At 36.5% G+C, this 25,400-nt stretch overlaps 2 protein-coding genes across 2 annotated transcripts in view; one reads left to right on the top strand and one right to left on the bottom strand.

Annotated features, from left to right (window-relative positions):
- The window catches only part of RIOX2 (ribosomal oxygenase 2), a 61,450-nt gene extending 45,023 nt beyond the window's left edge, over nucleotides 1-16,427 (top strand). Inside the window, exon 11 of the mRNA XM_020977951.2 lies at nucleotides 15,355-16,427. The gene's annotated coding sequence lies outside the window, so the exon portion shown is untranslated. The remainder of the gene's footprint in view (nucleotides 1-15,354) is intronic.
- Nucleotides 200-25,400, bottom strand: part of CRYBG3 (crystallin beta-gamma domain containing 3) — a 146,285-nt gene continuing 121,084 nt past the window's right edge. The window contains 5 exon segments of the mRNA XM_020977949.2: nucleotides 200-2,389; nucleotides 3,566-3,725; nucleotides 4,888-5,046; nucleotides 9,007-9,130; nucleotides 13,318-13,457. Of these exon segments, the coding sequence (XP_020833608.2) occupies nucleotides 2,301-2,389; nucleotides 3,566-3,725; nucleotides 4,888-5,046; nucleotides 9,007-9,130; nucleotides 13,318-13,457 (672 nt within the window). The 3' untranslated portion in view covers nucleotides 200-2,300.

The following is a 25,400-nucleotide window of genomic DNA, read 5'->3' as shown; positions in this document are numbered from 1 at the left end:
TGAAGGTGTTCTGCAGGAATAAAATGGATAAGGCTGTATTAGCTAGTGGGAGAAAAACAGTACCTGCCCCAGCTTTGCTCAATATAAGATTCAGGTGGCCAGATGTAGCCCCTGAACAGTACTTGTATGATTATGTACTACGTTATTTGGCCACCTTTATTTTCAGAAAGGGGCATTTAAAAAGGGAAGAAACCACATCTGTGTATGACAAGTTTATTTTATTTAATCCAGTGTTGTAAAAAAAAAAAAAGCACAACTCTGATTGCTTTTTCAGTTTAAATGTGGTATCTGGCCTTGTTCTTTGGATATAGTAACTTTTTAAAAGATTACCCAAACTTGTTGGTCTAAAAAAGAAATTCCTTAAAATAATTTAGAAGAAATTTTTTTTAAATCTAGTTTTTACAGTAAAAATAGATAGGTTTCTTCTATGTGTACAGAAGGAAGGCTTCCATTAACATTTTTAAAGCCTTCAGTTACTCCTGTTAAATACAGTTCCATTAAATAACACTGGCACAGCAATGAGATGCATTCACATCAGTGGGTCCGTTGGAATTTTTACAGATGCTTCTTGAAAGGAGCCAAGACGACAAAAGGAAAAAAAATCCTGTCTCTTTAACTTTTAAATACCAAACAAATAGTAAATCTTAAATATTTACATGGAAAGATCAGGTTACTATAAAAAATTCAGAGCAGCAGATCTAGGTCTGAATTTAATTTATTTAGTGTTAATTTACATTCTAAAGTGCAAAGAGGCTGATATTTGAAAAATTCACTGAAATTTTATTTGAGTCTGTATATAAAAATAGAAAAGGTGTTTTCATATGTTTTATGGCAAGACATTTGGGGTATTTCAATGCATTTTTAAATCCAGCCCAGAATAAATTATCTAAAGTCAGGTGAAAAAAATAATTTAATCATTCACTAGGACAGTGAAAAGGTGGAAATAATTATCTCAAGTATATCAAAGATTATTATTTCCTATCTGATTTTGCTGACTGCCTGTTTGGTTACTTAATGTTTTATAGAAGAATGAGGGGGTAGAGGGAACCTAAGGAGGCTGTCATTTAAAGAAATCTGCTCAACCTATATTTTAGGGGAAAAAAACTGTTATGGTCCAGGCCTAAAACACAACTTTGTGCTTTCATTTCAAACTAGCATTGAAGCTTTGTAGCATTTCAAGTAGAAAGAATGATAATTTGGCTTATCTTATTCAGAAGGGAGTTACTTAAATACTATGCAAAGTAAAAATAGAGAACACTAAATTCAAAACAAAATTGAGCCTGAATTTAATACATCTGGGATCAGTAAATACTAGTTAAATCCATACTGCCTTTTTTCCATAGTACTTAAATTGCATTGTCTTTTCTATACAAAGGGCTTCATTCTTGTCATCTGTGCTTTTTCAAAAATAGAAGGAATCCATTCTTTAAAAGGAATAGCATCATGCTGTTCAACAACAGAAACTATCACATACAGAGTTGTGCTTTCAATCCTGGAAGAGTTTAGGGTTCTTCTTTTAGTATAGTGCTTCAGGTATCAAAAAAGGTAAAGCTTTAGAAGATGGGCTTAAACTGCTTTTCAGATAACCTCTGAAATCTCCTCAGTTCTTACGGGCTCTGATTCTGACAAAAATATAACTTGACCTGTATAGTTCCCCATGATATAGAAATATACGCACGCGCGCGCACACACACACACACACACACACACACACACACACACACACACACACACACAATCATATACTATTTAGTCTATGTAGTCACCCTGTTGTAGTTATTAATAGCGTAAGTGGAATGACAACTCTTTGACAACACTAACCTTTATAGAAACAACACAAATTTGAGCCTGGCTAGCCAAAGCTTGAAGGAATTTTTGCTTATTTGCACTGGATAGCTTTCTAGGAAAAAATGGTATAGAGCGATGCACAGTATACACTGTATCCCCAAACAGCATCCCCCATCAAGAAACATCATCACAAAAAGGAAAGATGAGCTTAAAAAGAAGAGGGTATATCACAGGAATCCAAGTAATCTATCATCTTAGTGATAGAAAGCTTCTACAGGTTTATGTAGAAAGTGGCAAAAATGTTTTAACTCCGCCCAGCCTCTCTATGGTAAAACGCAATGGTTTAGGAATCCATGTCCATAAACAGATTAAAGGAACGTGAAAACAAGTTCATGATCTGCTTATGTTTCAGTGGCCTGTGACTTCAGTAGCTTCCTTTTTCACATGCTTAAGACAATGAGGGAAACAGTTCCACCTTCCTCAGCTCCTTTTAGTGATGACGGTGATTTTATTCACAATATTTCAATGTCCCATTGCTGTGTAGGTTTCCCCTCCAGAGGCTGGTTTATTATTATATGGGTCTTATCACAATAACTTCCTCCTAAAAATAGGGAAAAACAAAGTAGTTAAACTCTGGATGTAACTGTAATTTACAAAGTGCTCTGAAACAGATTGAGTTCATGGATCGAGTTCAATCTGAAACAGATAGATTCTATATTAATGTACGGTAAATGTGAACTCAATTTCAATCAAGTTTAAAAACAAAAAGAGCAGGAGGACTGGTTCTTAATGTATTGGTTAGCATAAAACCAACAGTATGTTTCCCTGAGAATATTGTGTTTCAATGTCAGATACTCTAACAAAGTCTATTTAGGATGGGGAAAGGGAAAGGAGGGGTGAAATGAAGGGGAAAGGGATGTGGACCTGTGATTTCATCAGAATAGGGGAACTCTTGGTTTGGAAAATCCTTGTCTTAACTTAAGGCACTGAGAAATTAGAGCCATGTAGTCAATGCTATTAGAGGTAGAAATTCAACCCAGGTCTTTAATTGGCAGGTGTGATCAAGGAAATAAGCACTGTGACAGGATTTGGGAAGACCTAAATTGAAAACCTTTCTCATTTAACTAGCTATGTAACCCTGAGCAGGTTATTCAAACCTCTCAGCCTCAGTTCCCTCAAAATGAGGGATTATAATGAGAATTAAAAAGTAAATGAGAATAGTCCCCATATCACAGGGTTGTTGTGAGACTTAAATGAGCTTACAGAGCTGGAAGGAGCCTTAGAAGTCATGTAATCTAATCTCCTCCTTTTAGAAATGAGAAAAGTGAAGCTCAGCGCTTTCCATACTTACAAGTATAATTATACAAAAGAAATTATTCATAGTCAAAAGGAATTATAAGGCAGGAACAACTTCTGTTGGTTTGAGAAAGTGGAGAGATGTTTCTTTTTTTCAAAACAAGAGTAAAATATGGCTTATGGGGCATAGGAATTTGATGGGCCATGTAGGAAATAAAAATTAAATAATATAAAAAAAATTAAAAATACGCTATGGATCACAAGTCCTCTTAAATTCTCTCCTCTCCACTTCTTCCATCATCTATGCAGTCCAGTTAATTTATCTTGAATTTGTGCCCATATAGAGACCTTTTTTAAAAATGTGAAAGTAACATTCTCAAAAATATATATTGGGGTTGCTTTGACCTAGATTAATGTTTGGATAAAAAGACTCTAAAATGTGCAATTACAAGATCGAATTTGAGACCCTGTAAATTCATACCTTTAATGTCAAGGACAAGCTGGTCATTAAGGTAAGAACTGATGGTTCCATCTTTGTTCATCTTCCACTTTTGCCTAAGCTTCCCATGTTCATTCCATACAGCTACTTTAGCTCCAGGTACATCTTTTCCACCAATAACATCAAGACATGTATCATTTGCCTAAAATATTTCAAAGTTAAAACTGTGATGGCAAGTGGAACGAAAAGGGTGAGTTCCATACAGAATGGCTCTTTTACTTTATTTCACTTAATATAGAGGTTATGTGAGGGTAACCTGACCAACAGAGAGGCTGTTTTCAGTTTATAAACATGCTGAAAGAAAACTTGGAGAAAAGAAAAAAATTCAAAAATACCCACAGATACATTTTTTATGAACTTACGGTCCCCCTTACAATGTGAACTAGATAAAAAATTCAGTTTTAGAAAGGGAATTGGTAGGTGAACATAGCTTTTGCTATCTAGAATTTTTCTTTGAAATAGACACAATTTTTTTCATATGCCATTGAAGATAGAGTAGGATAAAAAGAAAGAGGCAAAGTCTCTCTTGCTTGTGCAAATGTCTTGCCACCATCTTTTAGGAAAGAAATGCCTGTCATGATATGTGAAGACATTTAGAATTCTGCAACATTTTTATAACTGCTGCTGTAAGTGCTACTTGTTTAATGATCCAGTTACATGTAGCAGCATCATTTGTATTTATGCCTTTGGATCTCAAATACAAGAGAGCTGCAGGACAGTGAGTTGGATGGCAACAAAATTATTCAGTTATCAGTGTCTTTCATTTTACTTTCAACGGAAGCATGCTTCAGAAGCTGCTTTTATCAAGACTAGGAATGTTTTTATTTTTTAGGCATACATACTGTGCTGCTCAAGATTAGATCTTACTCTGTAATGACATTACATTTACTATATAGGGTTCAATTGTTCTAGTCATTTCCAACTCTTCATGACTCCCTTTTGGAGTTTTCTTGGTAAAGATACTGAAGTGGTTTGCCATTTCCTTCTCTAGCTCATTTTACAGATGAGGAAACTGAAGCAAACAGAGTTAAGTGACTTGCCCAGGGTCACTCAGTGTCTGAGGCCAGATTTGAACTTAGGAAGATGAGTCTTCCTGACTCCAGGCCTAAAACTCTATCTAGACACTGTGCCACCTAGCTGCTTACATATACTATATATTATACATAGAGTATACATTAATTTAAATAAAATATTGCCTTAAAAAGGAATAGTATTAAGTACCTGTTACATACTTCGGATTAAGTAAACTAATTAATTCAATAAGATTAAATAGGATTAAAGTATCTGTTTTCAAAACCATTTACCTTAGATTTAAAGAGTCCTCGACAGTAGTACCACATTTGGGTATTTTTTCCATTATAAGGAGAAATACATACTGACATTGTCCTCAAATCAGCTAGATTTCCAGTGACTGTTAGGTATTCACCTTGGGCTCGGTTCTTTATTCTGATGTATACTGAAGGCTAAAACAAAAGAGACAAAGAATTTATTCAAACTAGGGGTGAGGGTGGGATTTAACCTTGGTACTTAACTAACTTCCCAGAGAAATTGGAGATTAAAGTAGTTGTTTCCACAGGGTGGAAGGGATACATTTGCATGTATGTCATTTGTGGACTAAGACCTGTCTATATTTGGGGGGAGAGGAGGGAACCATCTATCAGAGTACAGTGGAATTTTGAGCTGGAAAGGGGCTTTCTTTCATTTTGTGAAAAGCTAGAAAAACAGGCCCAGAGAGGATAAGTGACTTACTCAAAGTCATAAACTAAGTAACTGAGCGAGGATTTGACTCTAGGTCTTCTGACTCTACATTAATTGTTCTTTCCATTGTATCACTGATCATTGACTTAAGAAGCTCTCCCATGGTTGTAGACTTCTCAGTGCTAATATCCCAACATGGAGCTTAAAAAATATTCAAGGCAGCATGTAAGCTGGGTGAAAGAACAATGCTAAATAAGTAAACAAGTTAAGGCAGTAAAACCTTAAAACTTCAGACCTGAATAGGAACCAGGTTGAAGTCCAGGAAGCAAATCAATCTTGCAAATGGAGTGTCTTGACCATCTTCCTTTTCTACTTCAACAGTGTCTTCTGTGAACATTTTTCCCTTGGTTCTACTATCTGATTGTTCCTTTATCTCCTTTTCTAGGTCCTCATCATGCTTTCTGACCACTAACTTTGAGTGTCCCCTTCTCTCAAAGTTCTGCTAGGACTGCTACTCTTTTTACACTTTTCTTTGGGGACCTCATCAGCTCCCATGTGTTTCAATGATAATTGCTACAGAGGCAGCATTCCACTCTATGTATGCAGTTCTTCTTTCTCATGAATTTCTTTTCTACATTACTAGGGGGTTATTTCCAACCTTGATGTTCTCACAAATGTTTCAATATGTCCCTAACAGAATCCATAGCATTTCCCCCTAAACTTCCCTTCTCTGTCAAAGGCACCAGCTTCTTCATTGACGTAGTCTTTTCTCCCCACATCCTCAGTCAGCAATCTTGTTGATTCTACTTCTCTTGTTTGCACCCTCTTTTCTTTCTCACACAGCCACTACTTCTCTTTAGCCTGGTCTATTGAATGAAATAGCATACAACTGCCAAAGCAGTAGTCCTAAAGCTCAAATTTCAGGCAATTAAACTGTCTACTTGCATTTTTTGTCTAATTTTATCTTTATACATTTGTATATTTGTACAAACTGGCCTACTTGCCACCCCCCTACCCCAGAACCTTTGGACAGGTGGTCTCTCATATCTAGAATGCACCCCTTCCCTCTTAGCATCCCAAGCTTCCTTTAAGACTCAACTCATGCCCTCCACAAAGGCCTTTTCTGATCCCCTCAACTGTTACTGTTTTCTTCCTCTTAATTAAATTGATTTCTCTAGTTTTTCCCTACTAGAATGTAATATCCTTGAAAAGAATTTGGTTTTTGTTTTATATCTCCAGTGTATAGCACAGATAGTGATTTAGTAGAAAAAACCCTCTGGAGTAAGAGGACTTGGGTTCAAATCCTATCTCTGTGACCAAAGACACTCAACTTCCCTGGGCCTCAATTTTTTCACCTATAAAATGACACGGTTCGGTGAGAGGTTCTCTGAGATTCCTTCCAGTCCAGAACAGGCTTAGAGAGGTAAACATTTAGAGAGGTCAGAAAGTGGAATTTCCAACTACATCCATAAGCTGGTGAAGTTTAAAGTCAGAGTTGAAGGGGTTACAGCAGTATCGAACAATGTTTGATAGGGAAAGAGTGTGGAAGAGTATACTGTAGGCACTAGAAATAAGCAGAGTGCAAATAGAGAAAAAGAACAATCCTCTGATAATTTGAGAAGGCAATTTAGAAAGGATTGGAAAGGTTAAAAAATGAAAATTATAGGGCAACTCTTTCTAGGATCAAAAATTTAGAACTGCAAGGTTAGCTAGAGGTCATCTATTTCAGTCCCCTCATTTTAAAGATTAAGACACTGGAGTCCAGGGAGGTTATACAAGTAATAAGTGGTAGAGCTGGAATGTAAACTCAAATTCTCCGACTCCAAATTCAGTACTCTTTCCACCCTACAATTTTGAAAGGGAGGAGATTGTAGGCCAATAGCTTGAGGGAATGGCAGGGCAAGTGAATGTGTTTTTATGAATGAGGAAATGGGTTAAGGAGAGACTGAAAATGGGAAAGAAGAGAACAGACATCCAGAGGAGATGACCTCTTCAGCCAGTCAACAAGCATTTATTAAGGCCTAACTATGTCCTAGCATTGTGATAAACACTGGGCATACAAAGAAAAACAAAAGCAGTCAGTCCCTGCTCTTGGGTAAAGAACATGTGTACATAAAATAGGCATACACAGAAAGATTCTATACAGCAGATGAAAGATAACCTTAAAAGGGAAGGCTCAAGTAGAGACTGAGAAAGACCTCCTGTATTAGATAACATTTGAGCTGAATTTTGAGCGAAGTCGGGATGTAGAGATGAAGCAGGGGAGCATTCCAGATAAGGGGGACAGCCAATGCAAAGGCATGGAGACTAGAGATGTAAAACATTGCAAAGTAGGCCCGTATAGCTGGATCACAGAGTGTGTACAAGGGATTCGTGTCAGAAGACAAGAATAGTAGGAAGGAGACAAGCTGTGAAAAGCATTAAATGCCAAACTAAGTTCTCTGCTTTTGTAAAAAGCACCATCATTTCCTACTTCCTGGGTTGTAACCTCACAGCAATCACTCTCCTACTATGTCTAATCAAAATCAAGTCCTATTGATTCTTCAAAATGTTTCTCGGAGTCATGTTTCTTTATGTTTGACAGTCTCACTCCTACAAATCTAGTCTAGCTACTACATTATCTGTATATTGTTGTCATAACCTCCTAAATGTCTAATCTCTCCTTCCTCCAATCCTTCAGCCAACTACCTCTTACTTTAAAGATGTGTGATTTCATCAATTCCCTGCATTGACACTGATTGTAATCCACCTATGATTTAAAAGTCTTTAAAAACTTCTGTGACCAGAAAATTAAATGGTTTTAAAACTCAGTTTCACCAGTGCAAGGCGATGATCTGAGTATTTTTAGTGGGCTGCAAAATCAATAGCATGGCAGCCAAAAAAAAGCTAATTTGATTTTTAAACTGTATTGAGAAGCAAAGTGTCCCAAACTCCAGAACTAAGAAAATTATAGCCTCACTCAGGCTATATGTATCCTCAGGACACATTTACAATGCTGTATTTTAGGATTAATTAATAAGCCAGAGTCCAAAGGACAGCAATCTACATGGTGAAGGGCCTGAAGATCACGCCATATGACAGTCATCTGAGGATATTAAAGGATGTCCAGCCTAGAGAAAATAAAACTTTAGAGGAAATGGGTGGGGATGGCTATCATGGGATTAGACTTATTCTGCTTGACCAGATATGCACAACTAAAGAAAGGGGTAAACGCTGTAAAAGAAAAACAGTTAAAAGTTATCCCAAAGTGGAATCAGGTGCCTCAGGAAAGTAGCAGGATTCCCCATCAGAAGAGTTCTTCAGACAAGAGTTGGATGACCACTTTTCAGATGGCTTCTAAGGTACCTGCTACCTCTATTCTGTTAATTCACTTCATTCGATTCTGTTAAATCACTTTATGTCTCTGAATCTATTTTTCACCCGTTAAATGGGATTAATAATCTCTATTGCTTTAGGATCTAAGTTTAGAGCTGGAAGAGCTCTTGGAGGTCATCTGGCTCAACCTTACTTTACACATAAGAATAAGGCCCAGAAAGGGCCACACAGAAAATAATAAGTGTCAAAACCAGTAATCAAATTGATATCCTCTGACTCTCAATCCTCTACCTTTTAAACTGTTCCACACTGCCTCATTAGGTTATTGTGAGAAAAGCACTTTGTAAACGTTATTAACCATTGCGAGTTATTATTTGAAGTACTAGGAGGAAAAACTTTTTTCTCATTACCTGTTTGATGGGGCGGAGAGAACCAATTGTTTTCCAGCCACTGAATGCTGACCAGTTTGAAATCTCCCTAGGTTCTAGCAAAATTTGTCTTCCCAGGAAATTAGATCCTTCATAAGCAATCCACCTGAATGACAAAAAAATAAAGAATAAATATGCCAAAATATAAAATAATATAAATTCAGTAGAAACTACCAAAATATGGTAGCATTTTTCACACTATGTTGTTTCTTTATTTTAGTCTTCTAGGATTAGAAATTTTTTTCAATATACTTTGCTTTTATATGCATAGAGTAGAAGATGAATTCTTATATAAAAGTTATATATAATTTTCCTTCAATTATATCAAAACTTTCTCCAGATTGTTACAAGGTAATCTCCAAATCTTCCCTGGATGTGCCTTATGACTATTCCCATGAGTCAAGACTTCAAATATTAGCATACTTAAAATTGTATTCTCAGTATACCCAGTCACGTGATCTGCTAGGTAGTGTATGTTTTCCCTGACTCTGATGATATTAGGATCTAACCTAGGTTCAATATTGGAGAAGGAAGGAAGGTCTTAGAAAAGCTATCAGGGAAAACATTAGCTCAAACACACACCATAGGGCCTCGTTCATTTGTTATATTGCCAGTCATACTTTGCCCAGCCCCAACTTTAGGTTACCCCTACAATGTACCTTTTCTAGTTGGATATAGCAGAACCCTGATGGAGAAGCCACACTGTTAATGTTGATTAGGTTCACTACAAATTTACAGTATCTAATCTCAATTAGGTACTCACTGCTCAATCCTTTTATTGTTCTATGATTGCTCACCTTATACACTTCACAGCAGCTATTTAAAATCTTCCCTTTGTGTAATGGAATACTGTTGTGCTATAAGAAATGATGAACAGGCTGACTTCAGAAAAACCTGGGAAGACCTATATGGTCTGATGCTGAGTGAAGTGAGCAGAACCAAGAGGACTTTGTACACAATAACAGCCACATTATGTGATGACTAATATTGTTAAACTGAACCCTTCTCAGCATTACAAGGATCTAAAACATCTCCAGAGGCCTTGGGATGGAAAATGCTGTCCACATCCAAAGAAAGAACTATGGAAGTCGAATTGCTATCACTTATTTTTACCTTCTGTTGGGTTTTGTTTCCTCTTTCTGATGGTTCCTCCTATTGGTTTTAATTTTTACTTACAACTTCACTAATGTGAAAATATGTTTAATAGGAATGTAAATGTAAAGCCTATATCAGATTGTGTGCCGTCTTGGGGAGGTTGGGGGAGAGGAAGGGGGAGTAAAATTTTCAACTCAAAAGTGATTGTTGATAAATCAGTAAATTAATAAAATTTAAAAAAAAGAAAAAAGCTAAAAATAAATAATTTATTAAAGAAAATATGTTTTCAAAAAGAAAAAAAAATAAAATCTTCCCTTTGGTTCTCAAATCCTCATGTACCCTGCCTTTATCAAGAGAGCACCTTATGTCATAATTAATTGAGAAAATAAAGGGGACTTATTACAAGCTCCTCCTTTCTCATTTCATATCCTCAAACTCCTTATTCTCTCCATCTTCACTTCTGCCTCTAGAAAAAGAGGTGCCCCTTTTCCTTAACAAGGCCCATTCCTCTGCTCATGATCTCATTCTCTCTTGTCTCATAATTATCTTTTCCTCCACTCCTTAACAAATCCTTACCTGACCTTACCATTCATGCTACCATCCTTTATCTTTCCTTCCCTTTGTGGTTAAACTCCTAGAGAAAACTGCTTACATTTGGCATTTTTACTTCCTCTTCTCTCGCTTCTAAATTCTTTCCACTCTGGCTTCCCACCTAAACCATTCAACTGAAACTACCTGCTACAAATGATCTCTTAATGGCCAAATATTATGGCCTTTTCTCAGTCTGCATACTTGATCTCACTGCAGCATTTATCACTATTGATCACCTTCTCCCAGATATTCTCTCCTCTCTGGGTTTCTGTGCCACTGCACTGAATCTCCTCCTATCTTTGTGGTCACTTCTTGGTCTCTGCTGGATCTCCAATGTCACCAACATTTACCTTAAGTGTCCCCCACAGACTCTTGTGTATCCTATATTCTCTCAGTTGATCTCATCAGATCCATTGGTCCAGTCAGCATCCCTAATTTCACATGTCCTAACACAGCTCATTATCTTTTCCTCAAACCCTCCTGTTTTCTGAACATCTATGTTTACTTCTGCCACTCAGCCTTGCAACCTCAGTGTTATCCTCCATATCTCACTCCCCTCCTATATACCCTATACATTGATTGCAGTGGCTTTATATGTCTTACATTATCTGGGTTGCTTCATTAAGCAAATAATTATTTATTTTGTTGGGTTTTTTTGGCGAGGCAATTGGGGTTAAGTGACTTGCCCAGGGTCACACAGCTAGTGTCTGGTCTGAGACTGGATTTGAACTCAGGTCCTCCTGACTCCAGGGCCACTGCACCACCTAGCTGCCCCTAAACAATTATTTATTGAGTGCCTACTGTGTACCAGGCACTGTGCTAAGAGCTGAAGATACAAAAAATAGTAAGACAGTCCATTCTCTCAAGGACCTTAGTCCAATGGGAGAGACAAGACAATGGGGGGAATCAACAACAAATAAGTACAGTCTATATATAGGGTAAATTGGAAATAATTGACAGAGGGACAGTACTAGAGTTAAAAGAGATTGGGAAAGACTTGTACAGGAGTACAAGGTGGGATTTTAACTTGGACTTGAAGTCAGCTATTAGGTGGAAATAAGGGCCATGGGAAGTAGCCACTGAAAATGCCCAGAGTCAGGAGATTAAGCTCAAGTCCCACCTTCTGCAGGAGGCCTTTCCTAGTCCCAACCTCATCCCTCACCCCTACCTCAGATGTCAGTGACCTACCTGCACATTCATATTACCGCTTTCATCTACTCTTTATATGGCTTACATTACCTAGTTATTTACATGTCACCACAAGTAACACATGTTTCTTGACACAAAAAAGGGTTAAGATCCCCTTTCTATATTCATTGCCTCCATTTCTTTACCTCCTGCTTACTTCTCACCCGTTTACAATCTAACTTCCAATTTCAATTTTCATTACTCTCTCCAGTGTAACCAGTGTTCTCTTACCTACTAGATCCAATGGTCTGTTCTCAGTCTTTATTATGCTCTACCTTTCTGCAGTTTCTGACTGTCAACCACTCTTTACTCTTGTATATTTCTTTATTCCACTGTCTTCTCTGAGCTGCCCCCTTATTCCTCCTCCTACCTCTCACCACACCTTAGATACTTTTTGGATATTAGCTTTCTCAAACTCTTTTCTCTTTTTTAATCTACATAACATCTTTTTCTTTCACATTTCAGGCCCTCATCTACCTCTTGTATGACTATTACATTAGCCTCTTTAATTGGCTGTTGGCTTCCAGTATCTACCCTCTCCAATCCATCCCCCAACCAGCTGCCAACCTAACATTCCTAAAATATAGGTCTAATCACATTTCTCCCCTACTCACAAATTGGGCAGTTTGTAGAATCAGAGATGGCTGGTCAGAAGCGTTCTATGTGAATCTTTCACTAGCAATGCATTTCCACTATAGAAATGACTTTATATTTATTTATATACATATATGTTATATTCTTCCCACACCCAATGGGATCCCAGCCTCTTAAAGGCATGGATTGTTTAGGGTTTTGTATTCTCAAAACTCAATAGTATTGGTTGAATTGAACAGAATATCCAGTATTTCTAGGTGGAAGATTAAAACTTCTTTAAAGGTTCCGAGGTTGATGTCAGAACTATACAGAGTAGCTAAGCCATCTTAGATGATTAAATAATCATAGGATCATAGTAACAATCAATCAATCAATAATCAAACAGGATCATATTATTTATAGTTTCCCTTAAAATTGAATGGTCTAACATCTGATGTCCTCTGGTTCAAGGACCAATTATACATTTCTCCGGTAAGGTGACTAAGGAAATCTGCTCTCAAACTGTTTACCATTTCCTATATTTTAGACAGTAAGGTATGCTTATTCTATTGGTTGTGAATGAACAGCAATTCCTCCTTTTTTGGGGTGGGGTGGGGGAGGAGAAGGGATGACTATCTTCTGAATTAGACCTTGGGGAATGCTGACTACTTCTATACAGATGAAAGTCCTTTTTACCAATTTTGCCTTATTATCTGTGAGAAACTCCAACATAAGAAGAATGTCTTGGGAAGAAGACCATGCTATTAGAGCTTTTAAAATACTAAGTAATATTATCTGATGCTCAAGCCAGGGGGATAACTAAACACAAGCTGCTACCATACTTACAATCCACTTTTTACCCACACTGACTGTGTGTAGAAGTAGAGATCCTTATTCAGAATCGAGTTGATCGCATCTCCTAAATGGAATTCTCTTCCTTCACAGTGTTCCAAAGCAAAGAGACTGATGAAGGGTTCCTCAAAAACCTAGTAATACAAACAAATTAGATAATGCTGTTATGCATATGGAGTATGCCAGTCACAATTCAGCATCGCTTATATCTAATTTACTCTCAGGTAAATAATGCCAAATTCTTCAAATAGGTTCTCAGTCTAGATTTTGTCATCAGAACAGCATTGAAAAAGGATGGCTTCATCTTAGTTTTACAAACAAGGTTTACATTGAAACCGTAATACTTATTATATATTAGCATAATAGAGACAGCATAATGTCTGGAATATAGAGTGAAAAAGAACTACGTTCAACTTCAGTCTCTGGTTGTATGACCCTTAACTTGTGGGCAAATCTGTTTGGATCTGTCTTTACATCTTTAGTCATAAGAAGACTAAACATCCTAGTTCAGGCCCCTATTACTGCCTTATTTCTCTCCCATCTCAAACCATCCTTCATACAGCTATGAAACTGATATTCCTAAGACAACATGGCACTCTTCCGCTCAGAAAGTTCAAGCAGCTCCCCATTAATTCAAAGATAACATATAAACTCTTTGGCACTTTAAAGCCTTTCCAAATCTTGGTCCAGGATATCACATATTATTCTCCTTCATAACTCTCATTGTACATTATGTTTTATCTCCAATCTCCATGTCTTTTCATAGGATGCCTGCCCCCAATGCCCAGGGAGGCATGCTTGCACTTTTAGAAGGCTTAGCTTCCTTCAAAGCTTAGCTAGGTACAACCTCCTACACTGTATCTTTCTTGGTCTCTTGGTCTTAGCTTCTAGTGCTCTCCTCCATAATTTTTTTTTAAACTTTTAGTATATATGTCATCTTTTTCTAATAAGATGCAGGCTCTTGGGACCAGGGATTGTTTTGTTTTAGCTTGGCATCCTTGAGGCCTGGCACAGTCTCTGGCACATTAAAAATACTTGTTGACTGTTAAGAAGTCTGCTAGACAATTCACAGTAAGCCATTCCATGATTCAAGGGTTTTGAGTACTTTTCAAAAGATGGGAATGCCAAAATAATGTGTATTTTATGGTTTGAAGATTCCATCATAAGACATTAAAGAAGACTGAAATTTTTTTTGTGCTAAGTTTGGGAATATTCATCTCTTTCACCTGGCTGTGGCCTGATGCTACTCTGGGTAGGAACCTTGGCATCTTTTGTGATGACCAAAAGGCTGGAGCAGTTCAACTTATAACTCTAAAATTTGATGGAAACAGGTAGGTTTCCTTAAAAGGTAATTTGATATATGGTTGAAATTCAGAGTTAATGGACCTTCCCTCCAACAATGCTAATTTATCAAATATTATGCCACCATACTTGTTTGCTACTCCATACTGTATACCTAATCTGTTGCCCTGATCAGCTTTTCTGTCTATAGTTTGATGAATGTTGTTTTGTACCATAGTTTGAGATGTGGTATGGCTAGATCCCCTTTCCCTGACTTTCCTGTTTTTTTAAAAAAAATTACATTTCATAAGATTTTTGTCCTTTCGTTGCTTCTGATAAATTTTGCTATGATTTTTCTATCGCCATAAAGTTTCATAAGCATGTCACAGAATAATTAACTAAGTAGTAGTGTCATTTTTATTCTATTGGCATGGTCAACCACAAGCAGTTAATATATCTCAAATTACCTAGACTTACTAGGTGTATTCATATAGTTCTTATGTGTCTTAGTAAGTGGATTTCCAGACATTTTCTACATTCTGTAATTATTTTGAATTTCATTTCTCTGAGTCTTCATGCACGTTTTTGTTGGTAATATATGGAAAAACTAGTGATTTATACTGTTTCAATTAATTTACAGTTAAGTCTCTAGGTTTCTCTAAGTAGATAATCATCTCATCTGTAAAAATTGATAAGTTTGTCTATGCCTTTCCCCTAAATTACTTTTTCTTTTTTTTTTTATTGCTATAGACAGCATTTCTAAAACTTCTCTTCTGGATTTTGCCATCATTTCCCGGGAGCCATCATCATGCTGCAAGATCACTTACTCCTGAAACACACATTTCATCAAGTACCTTCTGCCCTTTCTTCCAGCTAGAGAGGGTGGAGGTGGAAACAAGCTTCTTCCAGAACATCCTTTTAAGGAGGACGCTTGGGTGACCTATCTCATTTTCCACCCAAATGCACTCCTTTGGACCTAGACCTCCAACCTAACTTGTTGCTTTTCCCCATTAGACTGTAAGTTCTCTGAGGACAGGGACTGTCTTTCATTTTTTGGGAGGGGGTTATTCTCAGTGCTTAAGAGAGTGCTGTGGCACAGAGTAGATACATAATGTTTAATTTACTGATTGGAAGTGATTACTGAGTGATGAACATGGGTATCCTTGCTTTAGGCCAGCTCTAATAGAAAAGCCAATGTTTCTCGTGTTTCTCCATTATTCAGTTCTGGCTCTTGGTTTTAGATAAATATTATTTACCATGCTAAGGAAAAGTCCATTCTTGTTAGTGTTTTTAATAGAAATTGGTAATGTAATTTGTCAAAAACTTTTTAAATCTGTTGATACAACTGTGACTGTTTTAATTATATGATATAAATATACAAACATATAAATGGTATATGCTTATAATTTTACTAATACTGAGCCATCCTTTTAATTCTGGTATAAATCCAACCTTGTAGTTGATAATCTTTTAAAATATATTTTTACAGCCTCTTAGCTAATTTTTATTCTTTTTTGGGGGGCAATGATTTTCATTAAAATAATTTGTATAGTAACAGGGGTTCTTGACCTTTCATAGATTTTTAACCTTTGGCAATCTAGTGAAGCCTATGGAACCCTTCTCAGAATGTTTTTAAATTCATTAAAGTACATAGGAATACAGAGGAAATCAAAGGTTGGTGAAAATAAAGATGTAATTTTTTCCCTCATCCAAATTCAGAGATTACCTGAAAACTCTCCATGCTTAAATCCCTGGTCCATCTCTGTTCTATCTATCCTTGGTAAGAAAATTCACATTTTTATAATATAAGTGATTTGGTAGGACCTCTTGTTGTCTTGTTTTTGCAAACAGTTCATGTAACAATTGAATGTTGGATAGAATTCACTTGCAAATTAATCTAGTTTTGTTTCCCACCCTTTTTGGAGTTCATTTATAGCTTATTCAATTATTTAATCTTAAGATTTATTTATATAAATTCTCTTAATTTCTTATTCCTCTAAATCCAGGTATTTTATATTTTTTAAAATATTCATTCATTTTATTTATCAGTTGAGTAAAATTATTTCTAATAATTTCCTTTATTTCCTCTTTAATTGTTCTCATTTCTCTGTTTTCCATTTTTGATACTGGGAATTTGGTTTTCCTCTTTACAAAGCAGACCAAACATTGTTTTATTTTGTTAACTTCTTTAAACGTCTCCTAGTTTATCCATTCATAATTTTCTTTTTTTGCTTTCAATTTTGTTCACTGTTTTTGTGGTTTTTCAGAATGTCTATATTAATGTTTAGTTGTTTTAGGGGAAAAATTCCCTTTTTTTTCCAAAATAATTTATTTTGATTTGTCAACAATCATTTCCATATGCTTTTGAGTATAAAATTTTTCTCCCCCTCCCTCCCCACGACAGCACACAATCTGATATAGGCTATACATATACATTCCTATTAAACATATTTTCACATTTAGTGATGTTGTAAGAATTAGAACCAATAGGAGGAACCACCAGAAAGAGGAAACACAACTCAACAGAAGAAAAAAAAGAGCAAATAGTATGCTTCGATCTGCATTCAAACTGCATAGTTCTTTCTTTGCACGTGAATAGCATTGTCCTTCACAAGGCCTTTGGAGATGTCTTAGATCCTTGTATTGCTGGGAAGGGTTAAGTCTATCAATATTGGTCATCACACAACATGGCTATTATTGCATACAACCATTCTCCTGGTTCTACTCACTTCACTCAGCATCTGACATACAAGTCATTCCAGGTTTTTCTGAAGTCAGCCTGTTCATCATTTCTTATAGCACAATAGTATTCCATTACATTCATATACCACAACTTGTTCAGCCATTCCCCAATAGATGGGCATCCCCTCAATTTCCAATTCTTTGCCACCACAGAAAGAGCTGCTATAAATATTTTTGTACATGTGGATCCTTTTCCCATTTGTATGATCTCTTTGGGATACAGCCCTAGAAGTGCTATTGTTGGGTCAAAGGGTATGCACATTTTTATAGCCTTTTGGGCATAGTTCCAAATCGCTCTCCGAAACAGCTGGATCATTTCACAACTCCACCAGCAATGCATTAGGGTTCCAATATTCCCACATCTTCTCCAACATTTATTATTTTCTTGTTTTGTCAACTTGGCCAATCTGATAGGTGTGATGAAGTTGTTTTTATTTGCATTTCTCTGATGAAGGGAAAACTGCTTTTCTAAATTTTTTTTTTCATTTTATGCCCAATGAATCAATCTGTTCTCTTTTTTATTGTGTGTAGATATATAAATTTCATTGTTGTTTCGTCGTTTCAGTCATGACTGACTCTTTATGACACCATTTGGTGTTTTCTTGGCAAAGATACTAGAATGGTTTACCATTTCCTTCTCTAGCTGATTTTATAGATTAAGGAAACTGGGTAGTAAGTATCTGAGGCCAGATTTGAACTCAGGAACATAAGTCTTCCTGACCCCAGGCCTGGCACTCTACTCACTGAGTCAGTAGCTGCCACCTTTGATATACAAATATTCCCCTGCTTTGAACGTATTACACGAGATTTAATATGTTGTCATTTTCTTTGATGAAATTATCCATTCTTTCTGCTGGTTATTCTTTGACAAACTAATTCTCAGGATATTGAACCTCTGCTTAAGTTTTCTTCAAAGTCCTTTTATAAATATTCTAATTTTTAACTGAGGTCAGTAAATATGAAGTTTTTATGCTCTAGCAAATGGACAATTTTTGTAAAGATGCCAGGTACCTTGTATACTCTTTTCTTTCCCAGTTAGTAATCAAAAGACCAATGTGTGTGTGTGTGTGTGTGTGTGTGTGTGTGTGTGTGAGAGAGAGAGAGAAAAATGTGTGTTTACATATGTTCTAACTTCCTTTGTCTGGGTTAGATAAGTGAGGTTATGTCTGTTCCTCTCACCCCTTCTTGTATTGCATCACCCACTTCTGAGAAATAAGTTCCAGTCCATTCTTTCTTTTTTACTCCCCAGTATATTCCTTACCCCTTTCTTTTTCTTTCTGTAAAAATCAACAAAACAGTCTTTATGTTTGTCTTACTTAACTCCTATGACCTTTGAAGAAGTTAGTTTTAAGAGAATACTTTCTCTTTCCCGTATAATCAATCACTTCATAGTCCCTTACACAGGCTCAAATTTATTTACCTTTTATATTTCTCTTGACTCCTTTGTATTTCAAAATTGCTATTCAGTCTTTTCATTGTAAATGCTTGAAAGTCCTCTATTCCATTAAAGGTTGCTTTTCCCCCAAAGTAATTTTCAGGGTAAGTTGCTGGTTGTAAGCTTTTATCTTGTGCTACTTAGAATATCATACTCCAAGGTTTCTCCTTTTTAATACCAGCTGCCAAGTCTTAAACTCCTGTCTATGGTATCTAAAGCTCACAGTAATCTAAACTCATAATAATCTAGATTAGAACTTCATATATTTTCCAGGCACTTAGCTGTGCATACTTGTCAGTACTGAGCTAACCCAGCCATTTACTTTTCTAGTCTAGTTTTTATAAAAGCTAACATTTATATAACACTAAATACACACATACACACACACACACACACACACATATAAACATTTTTTTCACTTTCAGGAAGTCACTGAGAGCTTATATATGTTTTTATAATCTCTAAAGTTAGACCTCTATTATTATAAAGGAATAGGCTGAAGAAGAACTGAGCCTGAAAAAAAGAAAGCATTAATTACATGTACCTCAAGAAATACCATTCAGTGTCTACCAGAAACATTTTAAATAAAAGCTTAACAGAAACCACATGTGCAGGAGTCCAATCTAGCTTAAACCTCTTGAATTTTGCTACTTATTGAATCACTTTATTAGCTGCGTCAAAAATTGAAAAGATGGAGATATTTATTCACTTCTGCTTCTTCTTTACTGCCATAGAGTTGAATAAAGGAATGCTATGGATTTTTGTTCATATGTCTTTTCAAAAAGGATGCTGCAGTAGCATGGCTGTGTGTATATGTGGTTCAAAAACTGTTCCCCCTTCTCTCTACACTGCTCACACCTCGTGTATCATCTTCGTTTGGGGGCAGATCCACTGTTCCTAGCATCCATCTCTGTAGCCAGGCTCCCAGGTTTTTCTACTGAAAGATAATTCTTTTCCTGACCATTTCTTAGGAGCATTTTCTTTTTCTTTTTTGGTGAGGCAATTGGGGTTAAGTGACTTGCCCAGAGTCCCATAGCTGGTGAGTGTCATGTTTCTGAGGCCAAATTTGAACTCAGGTCCTCCTGACTCCAGGGCCACGGCTCTATCCACTTCGCCACCTAGCTACCCCTGCTTAGTGGCATTTTCATCATCCCAGATGAAACATTTGCCTTCAGTAGCTTCCTTTAGTTTTTTTTTTGTGTGTCTGTGCTTCCAACACCACCTTATGGTTCTAAAGTGGACTAAGAAGATTTTTATTATACTAAGCTATGAAGTAGAATTTGTAGAAGTGACATAGACCACTGCTACTGTCGTCTCTTTACACTCTCTCATCTGAAAAGCAACAGAAGTGCAGGTTATGCTATAAGTCATGCTACCAAACAAATGTTTGGTTGTTTTCTGCGGGTATCTTGAACCTGGCAAATGCCTTTCTTCATATCATTCATTATTCAGCCACATTGTTAGAATGTCATTCTGTTACCTACCCTATAAGACTGCTTTGGTGTCGAGTAGCAGGCATGCAACAAATCTGCCATTTCTTTCAGATTAATCAGTTACCAAATATTTCTTATGTACCTATATAGCAGATGGTTCATGGATTCCAAATTTACCACACAGCTGTCACTTAGTAGCATTAAGAGCACTGGAATAAGAGTCAGCAGCTTTGTTACTTACTAGAGAGATGGACCTGGAGTCAGGAAGACCTGAGTTCAAATTCAGACTCATGCACTAGTTCTGTGACATTGGGAAAATTACCTAATCTCTGTCTACCTCAGTTGCCTCATCTCTAAAATGAGGATAATAATAGAACCTACCTTCCAGCTGTTCTTATTGTTTTTAGTTATCTGTTACAGTTCTAAATGATAGAACCATTGAAATTTAGATCTAAAGGGATAATTAGATCATTCAGCTCAGAGGATTTAAGACTACTGAAAGTATTTCAAAGCTTTTTGGTTCTGATAAGTCATTTTCCATTTAATATTAAAAATTATTTCATAGAATTTCACCAATAGCTGGCAAATACAAATTACTACTTTTTTGGCTTAGCTTTTGTTTTTTCAGCCTCCATGGTGCTAAGTTACAGTCAGTGCATGGGAATAAAAGCAATAAATCCAAAATACCACCCATCTTGAAGTAATAATCTGAGACAGAAAATGCACATCATGTTAAATATGACTCATGCTAAGGGAAAATGAAACACTATGGAATTATAAAAAACCTTCAGTGTCAGATGTGATGACAAACTCTATAGTTTTTCATCCTCTGTTAACAGTGAAATGTTCTTTCCTGGTCTTCTTTCTACTTATATGACCACTCTTAAGGCTCCTTTTACTATTTATGTTCCAGCCCTTTACTATGGGGCCCCACCATTTTTAAGTTTATCTCCTGGTCTCTCTTCATGGTCTCTTACTCTATATTCTCTTTCCTGGTAATCTTATCAGATTCCAGGAGTTCAGTTATCAACTACGTAGATAATTTATAAGCCTACAAATCCAGCCTTAGGAGATGTATACAACTGTATGTAGGAGTTGCCTGGCTGGCATCTCATTTTGGATATTCAATTAGTGGATATCCACATTCAACATATTCAAAATAGAACTCCTGTGTCTTCTCAGGTTTGTGGCATTAGAACCATCCTCCATATCCAATCATTTGTCAAATCTTCTACTTTAACGTCTCTCAACTCACATGACCTCTGCTTCAGTTATCATTTCTTACCTGATATATTTCTTTCACTTTCTAACTAGAATCCTGGCTTCTAGATTCCCTTTTCTAATCCAACTCCACAAAGATGCCAGAATAACTTTTCTAAAGCTGAAGTCTGACCATGACACTGTCCGACTCAGTAATCATCAGTGACCTCCTCTTGCCACTAGGAAAAAACACAAAGTTCTGGCTTTTGAAGCCCTTCACAATCTGGCTCCAGCCTACATTTCCAGAGTTTATATAATTTCACTTCCTTTACTCACTAAGTTTCAGCTATTCTGGGCAACTGGCTCTTCCTTGAACTCAGCATTCCATCTCCAACTTTCATGCTATTGTACAGGGTATCTTCCTAACCTAGAATGTACATCTTCACTTCTGCCTCTGTCTCCCCTGGTTTTCTTTGAGGATCAGTTGGTTTACCTTCTCCTACAAGAAACTTCCTGTTATCATGTTTTTTCCTTCTAAGTTATCTTAAATTTATTTCTCTATTTTTCAGAAATGCATAGGCTGTTTCTCATTTCTATTTTTGTATCCCCAGCATCTGTCATAATACCTGGTCTACACACACATACATAAACATAAACATACATACACAGAAGAGACAGAGGGGGAGGAAGTAGGGAGAGGTTGGAACCTGTGATTTCATCAATGTAAGGAACTCCTGGTGTAGAAACTCTGTCCACCAATGTAGAGAGATTAAGCGTGTCAGAGAAAGGACTTGAATCCAGGCCTTTCTGAATCAAAGACTAGCCCTACATCTACTGAGGCATCTGACAGATAAAGTGCTGGGCCTGGCATTAGGAAGACCAGAGTTCAAATCTGGCCTTAGTCCTTTACTGGGTAAAGTTACTGGGTAAGTTACTTAACTGTCTGCCACAGTTTCCTCAGTTGTAAAATGGGGGTAATCATAGCACATACTTTGCATGGCTTTTGTGAGGATCAAATGAGATATCTGTAAAAAGTGCTTAGCTTAGTGCCTAGCACATAGTAGGCACTATAAGTGCTTATTTTGTCTCCCCACTACAGCATGTTTTCCTGTTATCTTGAAAATAATAGGGCTTAACTGCTGCTAATTTGCTAATGCATTCACTGTATCTTTCTAAAATAACTTTTTATGAGGAGGAAGATGTATGTGTGTGTGTGTGTGTGTGTGTGTTACTAGTTTGACAGAATTACTAATCTGCTTTTCTCCTTTACAGCACATCCCTCCTTAGATCTCTACATCAGCTTTCCATTCTAATATATCTTGTTTGTTTCATACTCCTGCCTCTATGAAATGTTTGTAATAAAGTTGTATCTTTTTGAAACAGATCACAGAATTACACATCTACAGCCTTCAGAGGCCATTCTAGTCCAAGTCTACTCTCCCAGACTATGATAGGTTTAAAAAATTATGCAGTTTTGCAATTGCTTTCAATGGCTAAAGGCATTGTAAAAAGCTTAAAAACATGTACATAATAGAGAGAGGCTATATAAATTTAACTTTAAGCTTATAAAAAATATTAAATGGAACTAAATGAAAAAGCATTCTATTACAACCTAGTTTGAATTTAGACTCTGGTGTGATACATCATGTGTCATTTTCCTTACAACCTAACTGCTTTTAGTATAAGCCTTCTGTGCCCAACACAATGGCATTGTAGAAAACTTAAGATCTGGTTTCAAGTCCCTCCTCTGACACATAGCATCAATGATGATGTGACTATGATCAAGTCACTTAACCCTAAGATCATAAACTGAATTTGATAGAGGGAGTTTCCTTATGGAGATTCCTTATACTGGTAACATCACAGGTGTGCGGGGCAGCTAGGTAGTGCAGTGGATAGAGCACTGACCCTGAAGTTAGGAGGACCTGAGTTCAAATCTGGCCTTAGACCAAACACTTGACACTTACTAACTGTGTAACCCTGGGCAAGTCACTTAACCCCAATTGCCCCCACCACTACCACCAAAAAAAAAAAATCACAGGTACAAAATAAAAATAAAGGCTATTTAAAATCCCAAGGAAATTTTAACAATAATAAAAGCAATTCTCTGTCATCACACTTGGTGTTTGCCCTAGGCCTCAGAGAATGGATCAAATTCATGAAATAAATTCTTAAGTATGTCAATTTCATAAGGTTTTAAATTTGTCTAAAACTTTACCAGTCCTGGAAGCTATAAAGGACCTTTAATCCAAGCTGCCTACTCAGAGATTCCATAAACTAAGTATGCCAGATTACATTTCTTAAAATAGCAAAGGGTTTTATCTCTATTTGGGCTCTATCCCAAAAATCTGAGTCAACTGTTAGAATGGTTTTGGGAACACCTATAATGTAATGAAGTAGAAATTTGGTTATAACTGAAGGACGTTCCATGAGATATTACCAGGTAGTAAGATACAAGATAAGCAAATCTTAAAAAATAAAAAAAATAAATAAAAAGTTTGAGGTTTTTTTTAATATGATGGGGGATGGAAGGAAAATGTATTAGCTTTTTTTTACTTTTAAGAATAAGATGAATAATTTTTGCGACCTCAAGCAGGGCCCTTGAACAGGTCAGGGAGAGAACATAATGGCAAGTGATGATAATAAATGATAACAAATAACAAGCTGACTAGTATGACTATTCCCCTCTCTACTCCTCCTCCTCCTCTTCCTCATAATTACCTAGCACTTTAAGGCTTACAAACACTTGCAGATCAGGATACAGAACTAAGAAGAGTAACTACCCTTCCCATCCTCATAAAAATAGCAGAATTTCTATAGCCTGAAGAGTGCTAAGAGTAGAATTACCATCACTGTCGGTAGCAGGGGTCAAACTACCTATCTGAGTGGCCAGTGCTATCTGAGTAGGAAGTGGTCATGCAGAGGTCTAGAGGAGATGTGGGCATTAGGAGGAGCCCAAAATTTTCTTGCCATCTGCCAAGGGAAATTTTTATTACCAAGGACACAGTTGTCCTAGAAATCTCCCCATAGATCACCATCACTGCATTAATCTGTCTGTGCAGTAAACATAAATTTCAGTATTATATATAATTGCCAATCTTCCTGATTTTTTTTCATCTTAATGCACTGTTACCCAAAATTCAATCTTCTCAGACTGGCTTCTAAGGCCCTCCCAATATCATTGCCTACCTTTCCAGCTTTTTTTCATGACTCTCCTTCATGTCCTCTTTGTTCCAGTAAAACTGGCCTACACGTCATTCCCTGAAAGTACAAACATCTTTTCATCTCTATCTCCTGGAATCCTTTTTTAGCTTCCTTAAAGTGCTACTTCCTGTGGCAGCCTCTCCTGACTCCACCCTCTTGCACAATTATGAGTGCTCATTTTCTTGAAATTGCTTTTGAAATTATTTTGCATTTACTTATTGGTATACATGTTGCAACCCTCAATAGAAATTAACCTTCTTGAGAAAAGGGCCTAATCTTTCGCTTAGTGGAGAACCCCAGCACCCAACACTTGCCTTGCACATAGCAGGTGCTTAATAAATATTTGTTGAATTATGAATTGACATTTGGGCCATTTGTGAAAGGATCCATAGATATCTGTTTGATTTGCAGTGAGGCTTTTCTTAACTAGCCACAGAACCTTTAAAAAGTGACCTTTATTGTAAACTAGGTTACAAACAAAAAATGTTGTTTCAAATTGATTATCACTTTTTTTATAAAGCTGTAAATGTCCTATAATAGTTATAAGGATATGCTAGTATCACTGAACTTGAGAAATGGTTCCAATGTTCATGTTTGCTGACATTGTAGAAAAGTAATTAAATGATAAGGAAATTATTTTTGTAACAGTATATACTGGTTAGCTACCACAAAAGTATATGTGACTGAATATTATGGTTTGAATATTATGATGAAAACAACTTTGTAATTTAATCTCCCATCCTTATCATTTCCATTCTTCCTCCAAAACAAATGGCTGCTTC

The sequence above is a fragment of the Phascolarctos cinereus genome, unplaced genomic scaffold, assembly GCF_003287225.1.
Source record: "Phascolarctos cinereus isolate Bilbo 61053 unplaced genomic scaffold, phaCin_HiC Scaffold_725;HRSCAF=1366, whole genome shotgun sequence".
Classification (NCBI taxonomy): domain Eukaryota; kingdom Metazoa; phylum Chordata; class Mammalia; order Diprotodontia; family Phascolarctidae; genus Phascolarctos; species Phascolarctos cinereus.
This window is presented reverse-complemented; position numbering and strand designations above follow the sequence as displayed.